The sequence below is a fragment of the Sapajus apella genome, unplaced genomic scaffold, assembly GCF_009761245.1.
Source record: "Sapajus apella isolate SASKATOON/1434 unplaced genomic scaffold, GSC_monkey_1.0 scaffold29, whole genome shotgun sequence".
NCBI classification, from domain to species: domain Eukaryota; kingdom Metazoa; phylum Chordata; class Mammalia; order Primates; family Cebidae; genus Sapajus; species Sapajus apella.
Genome location: NW_022436969.1, coordinates 117222 through 123838, shown reverse-complemented (window position 1 = coordinate 123838; position 6617 = coordinate 117222). Strand labels below are relative to the sequence as shown.

The window sequence follows — 6617 nt, the reverse complement described above, 5'->3', positions numbered from 1 at the left end:
CCTCGCTCTTATACTCCCTGCCACCCATCCCTATGCCCTGTCCTCCCTCCTTCTCCATTTACAAGGGTGTTCATTTGAAACACCCTTGCTCCCATTTCTCTACCTGCAGCAGGGCTGAACTGAAGCTTCGTATGTCCAAATGCCCATTCTCTGAACAAAAGGTTGCTTTGAAACCAGACTTTCTAATAATCAATAGACACTAATACTCTATACAGTGAATAGCATGTCTTTATTCTATTTACAGTACATTTGTTATAAATATAATACATTTCTGAAAAGCTTATTTTTAATTAACTTGAGATTTATATTTTAAACAGATCAACTCAATTGTTAACGTTATATAATAAAGAATATGATAATTTTAATGACAAAAATCCTATGTATTGTGAAATAGTGCACTCTATACTGAGATGAATGAGGGGAAAAAAGTCAAAATTCCTTTCAAAACTATATTCAAAGCATCAGAAAAAAATTTTTTTCTTTTTACAAAGTTATGTATAAGCCATAGGGACCACCAAATACTGAAATATGAAGACTCTATGACCAAAGTTCAAAACTGATTTTAAGGAACTGTGTGAAGCAAGACAAGAAGATTTGTATTTAACACTCTATAGAACTTCACAGTAAAGCTGGAATTCAGAGACTAATGGCTTAACAGGAGTATTGCCAACAAGGCCTTTCCTTTCTCAGAATCAACTCCTAATAGTCATATACCATCAATGACAAGTTGTAACAGCAGACTTAGACTTTGTTTTCTTAAGATGGGGCTTAAAAGGTGCATGGATATATTGAAATCCTGTATTATGAGCATGTAAATTATTCTCACGGTTTAAAGAAATACAGAAAAATAATATAAGTATTCTCTGTCCAACGTGCTTTGCATCATCAACAAAATGACAAGTCAAAAGATTTTTTAGGGATCAGATATCAATCAGCCTCCATAACAAGTTAGGTATATCAAATACTGCTGTAAAACCCATCCAGCAAAATTAAACGGATTCTTGTGAATTTCAGTACAAATCTGCAAGTTGTCACACACTATTGATGATGATCAGGGCAGGCATGGAATTCTGCTGACTTGTTTCAAACACTGTAACTTGGTCCGATAACTTGGCAAATACCCTAGGAGTTCCAAGGTTATAAACACCTGTATGAACAAAGCACGCTTTCAGCTGCAGACTGTGAATCTCCTGGCTTTTAAGCTGAAGTTTATACTGTGTTTGTCCAAGCCATGTGAATGATCCATGGATTTCCAGTGCTTCTGAACTAAGGGAGGAGGAAAATGATAAGTTGCAGGATTTTTTCTTTATGATTTTTTTTCCAAAGTCACATAACATATTGCTTTCAGTGGTGCACAGTGGCTCACACCTGGAATCCCAAAACTTTGGGAGGCCGAGGCAGATAGATCACCTGAGATCAGTAGTTTGAGACCAGCCTACTAACACAGTGGAACCCTGTCTCTCCTAAAAATACAAAATTAGCCAGGTATGGTGCTGCATACCTATAATCCCAGCTACTTGGAAGGCTGAGGCAGGAGAATCCCTTGAACCAGGGAGGCAGAGGTTGCAGTGAGCTGAGACTGCACCACTGCACTCCAGATCGAGACTCCGTCTCAAAAAAACACAACAAAATCCAAACATATCCCTTTCATCTAACAATTCTATTTCTACAAATTACTTTATGGGCTGGGCACGGTGGCTTACACCTGTAATCCCAGCACTTTGAGAGGCTGAGGTGGGCAGATTACCTGAGGTTGGGAGTTTAAGACCCGCCTTGACCAATATGGTGAAACTCTGTCTGTACTAAAAATACAAAAAATTAGCTGGGCATGGTGGTACACACCTGTAATCCCAGCTACTTAGGAGGCTGAGGCAGGAGAACTGCCTGAACCTGGGAGGTGGAGGTTGCAGTGAGCCGAGATCGTGCCACTGCACTCTAGCCTGAGTGACGGAGTAAGACTCCGTCTCAAAAAAAAAAAAAAAAAAAAAAAAAATTTTATGAAGCCAACTGTTTATTAATAATAGCAACATCATTACTATAACAGCTAACATATAGTAATAGTTACTATTTTTTTAGGCACAATGCTAACGGTGTATTATTTCATTTAATGCCCACAAGAGTTAGTATATGTTGGAACTTAATTTCAAACCTAAGCTTTTAACCCCTTAGCCATATATAAAAATAAATGTGTGTACATGAATGCTTCTAATACTGAAAATGTTTATAATATTGAAAAATAGAAAACAACCTAGTACCCCCAATAAAATATTAATAAATTTATGATATATAAAATCATATATATAGGCTTGTGTCTGGATTTCAGAAAATGGTTCCAGATTGTGTTTGGAGGTTATACAAAAATATTAAGTATATGCTTCATAGTATTTTTCCCAAAAATTAAAAAATTTCTTAATTCCAAAAAGCATTTGGCTCTAGTGGCATCAGTTGTGGGATTACGGATTTGGATTTGTTGTTGTTGTTGTTAAGTACTATTTTACAATCAAGAAAAAAAATCTGTAATATTTAAAACCACTGTAACACATCTGTAAGCCTTCTATATTACCAAACAAAAGACCAGGACATGCTTGAGTAACTTTCTTATCCATATTAATTATTTGCATAATTTCAAAATATTAAACTGCTCCCAAATCACTTTAAACCTTAAAGTACAAAATAACCTTGCACTAAACAAATTATTTACCTTGTTGTTTTATGCCGAAGATCAACTATGACATCTACATCAGCCTTAGAACAATTGGAAAGTAAAAGGGTGACTGGTACTAAACAAAGGCTATGGAAGAAAAATAAAAAAGTTATGTATCTTTTTCTTCTTAAAAACAATTTTCCTGAAAATAACACTTAGGAATATGTAACAGAGCATAAGCTCCTTAAAAAAAAAATCAGATTCAAGAAGAAAAAAGATCAAGTTCCAAAATCACTCAAGACAAATTATTTTGTAAATAAAAATACAAATATATTAATACAATGACAATACAATGTTATCTCCTGTCACCTATTCTTTTTCTATTCTCATACCTCTACTGCTGTGTCCCACTACCATGACCAAACCTCCTACTGTCCCATTTCCTCTCACATTTCTACTTGTTTTCTGAAACCCCCATTAAATTAAGAATGTTTCCCTATATCCTCCTTCTCTTCTTTTTATGTTTCTACATCTTTAACTGTATAGTACTCTCAACAATGGATACTGTATTTCTTCCAATATCGTCCATATCTTGGAGTGGTTGATGCAGTTCTTAATGACTTCTTCCTACTACCTCTCCTGAAAATATGCCTCCATTCTTTCATCATAAACTGCCTTATGGTTTGTATTCTTTTTTTCTGTCCCCATTCTAACAAACTAACACAGTGACAGGAATTCAGTTGAGCTGGAATTCTTTGGGAAGGAGAAAGGAATGGATATTTTGGAATATTTGAGGTAACAATGAAGCATGTGTAGTTTGACCATCTGCTTCGCCTCCCATTTGCGAATTCGTCTGCTCTATCAGTCAAGAAAACACTTAGTAAGACACTATTCTCTGGCTCCCTTCTTCCATACCATCTATTAGCATAATGTTTAAAGTGTCAGGGTAAGTTTGTTTTCTTCCTTTCAACTCCAAGTCTTGTCATCATTTTTAACAACTTCATTGTCTAAGTAGATGACTCATTCAACACCTTCCCAAATCCTGGACCTATCATCTCCATGATCTTCAGTACTATTCAAAATTCAGCCATAAAACTTCCATGTCCACACCATGATTTTTTTCACATCACATTAGACAGCTATCCCTAACATAATACTTGGTCACCCTACTCTGACCACCATCTCCTATCTCTTTGGATCTCCCAATTATACTCTCTCATCTGTTTTTGAGTTTCACACAGACACCTAATCATTTCATCCTTCATTTCAATGGTTCTCAACCTTGGTTCCCGTGATAACTATGAGTATTGCTTAACAGTTATTCACTCCCAATACTTCCCACTGTGGGACTGTGAATCATCCTTGTTGATTACGGAAGTGAGGCTATTTGGCCAATGAATATTAATATCTTTGATGCAAGCAAAAGCCTTAAACGTGCTTTTGCAATTTGGCTCCCTTGTTATACTCCAGAGACACACCACCAGAACACACTCCAGGTAGCAGCTGCTCCTTTGGACAGGGCCCAAAATATATGTGGCACAGACATGAACTCAAGTTTCTTCAGGCGCCAAATCCAACCAACCCACAGACCAAAGCAGAGCTTCAGCCAAATTATCAACCTGCAGATCCATGAGTATGGAAATAAGTGCCTTGTTATAAGCTACTGATTTCTGAAATGGTTTATTATGAAGCAATATTGTGACAACAATAACTAATATAGATGCACATGGGTATGATCTGAAGACATTTTAAAACTAGAGATGCCTGTATCCTGCTTCCCGAGAATCCGATTTAATTAGCCTGAGCATTGGAAATTTAAGAAATTCCCAAGTGATTCTAATGTGCAGCCAAGGAAAAAACTGCCACATTTTAACCTTGAACTTGTCCTGTTTTCACGTACTTCCATGTACAGTTTTGATTTTGGAATGCTTCATTTAACCCCTCTTCTACTTTAGTTTAATCAAACCTGTCCTGTTTCACATAGATTCTTTAGGGCTTTTTAACCCCAGTAGCATGATGTAGAGAACTAAACATCCTAGCCTCTAAATGCAGCCAAGGTTTTAACCACTAAGGTTAAAAAGAAGCACCAAGGGTGTTCAGAAATTACATGAAGCAGAACAGGTTTAATCGACAGAGCTGAAGTAGAAGACTGAGTTAAAATAAATCATGGAATCAAAATTGCTCATGAAGTATATAAAGTTCAATAAGGAGGCCGGGCGCGGTGGCTCAAGCCTGTAATCCCAGCACTTTGGGAGGCCGAGGCGGGTGGATCACGAGGTCAAGAGATCGAGACCATCCTGGTCAACATGGTGAAACCCCGTCTCTACTAAAAATACAAAAAATTAGCTGGGCATGGTGGTGCGTGCCTGTAATCCCAGCTACTCAGGAGGCTGAGGCAGGAGAATTGCCTGAACCCAGGAGGCGGAGGTTGCGGTGAGCCGAGATCGCGCCATTGCACTCCAGCCTGGGTGACATGAGTGAAACTCCGTCTCAAAGAAAAAAAAAAAAAAAAAAGTTCAATAAGGATAAAATACAAAACTTTTATTTTCACTTATGGTTGCATATTAGGAGCACCTGGAGAACTTCAAAAAATCCAGATGTCAACCCCTGGGCCAATCAAACTAGAACCTCTGGGGGTAGGTTTGAAGCATCCTTCAGTATTTATTATATTTTCCCAGGTGACCCTGCACTCATCTCTGTCAGAAAAAGGAACACAGAATAAGTACTGGGCAACATTATGGCCATGACAAAAAAGACCACAAGTATTTAAAAAATAACTTAGGATAAAATTTTTTAAAAGATCCAACAACAGTAAGTGCTGGTAAAGTTATCAAGCAGAAGGAATTCACACATTTTGCTATTGGGATATGCAAATTAGTAAAACCACTTTGGAAAAGTTCCTAGGTAAGTATGCAAAAAAAAAAAAAAAGGGGGGGGGGATATGTACAAGGAAAGGTGTAGAAGAATATTCACAGCAGTAGAATTCAAAATAGTTCAAATCAGAAAACATTCTATGGTTGAACACAGTGGCTCATGCCTTACTTTGGAAGGCCAAGGAGGGCAGATCACTTGAGCCCAGGAATTCGAGACCAGCTTGGCCAACATGGTAAAACCCCATCTCTACTAAAAATACAGAAGTTGGCTGAACTGGTGGTATATACCTGTAATCTCAGCTACTCAGAGGCTGAGGCATGAGAATCACTTGGACTCGGGGAGGAGAGTTTGCAGTAAGCTGAGATCATGCCACTGTACTCCGGTCTGGGTGACAGAGTATGACTCTGTCTCAAAAAAATTTTTAAAAGAAATAGAAGAAAAAAAAAGGAAAACACTTTAAAAGTACATTAATACTTAAGTAGATAAACTAATTCTGGTATATCCAAACATATTCATATGCAATGAAAATCAATTCTTCAGGTTCATACAATGGTTGACTCTTACACAGTATTAAATGGAAGAAGACAGATATACGAATATACTCTGTATAATTCTACTTATACAGAGATGATTATTTAGGTGTTAACTTTGAAAAAAAAATCACTTAAAAAATAAAGAGAGAGAGAGAGACAGGGTCTTGCTGTTTTGCCCAGGCTGTAGTGCAGCGGTACAAACATAGCTGACTGTAGCCTCAAACTAATGGGATCAAGCAATCCACCTGCCTCAGCCTCCCAAGTAGCTGGAACAACAGGTGTGTACCACCACCATGCCAAGCTCTAAGTTACTTTTTAAACACTTTTTATCTTAAAGTCACTGTCAAGGTCTTAATTTTGCTCAGTACTCCTCCTGTGCATCCTCGGCTAGCATCTTCTCAGTAGTTAACTTACAATTTCACTTTTTTTCAAATTCTCTACCTTTTACTCTTAAGTAATTAACCTTGCTCTTATAACTACCCCCTAAAATGGAGGCACTCCATAATGTGTAAGAAGGTCCCTTCTTTAGCCCAAAGCAAATCCTGTCATTCTTCACTACACGTATC

At 37.4% G+C, this 6617-nt stretch overlaps 1 protein-coding gene across 8 annotated transcripts in view; it reads right to left on the bottom strand.

The window, feature by feature from the left end:
* Positions 1-210: 210 nt before the first annotated feature.
* TRAPPC8 (trafficking protein particle complex 8) overlaps positions 211-6617 on the bottom strand; it is a 115286-nt gene continuing 108879 nt past the window's right edge. For all 8 annotated transcript variants that reach the window (XM_032293102.1, XM_032293103.1, XM_032293106.1 and 5 more), the window contains 2 exons: positions 2702-2791; positions 211-1266 (listed from right to left, as the gene is read on the bottom strand). In XM_032293102.1, coding sequence (XP_032148993.1) covers positions 1032-1266; positions 2702-2791 — 325 coding nt within the window. In that variant the 3' untranslated portion in view covers positions 211-1031. The remainder of the gene's footprint in view (positions 1267-2701; positions 2792-6617) is intronic.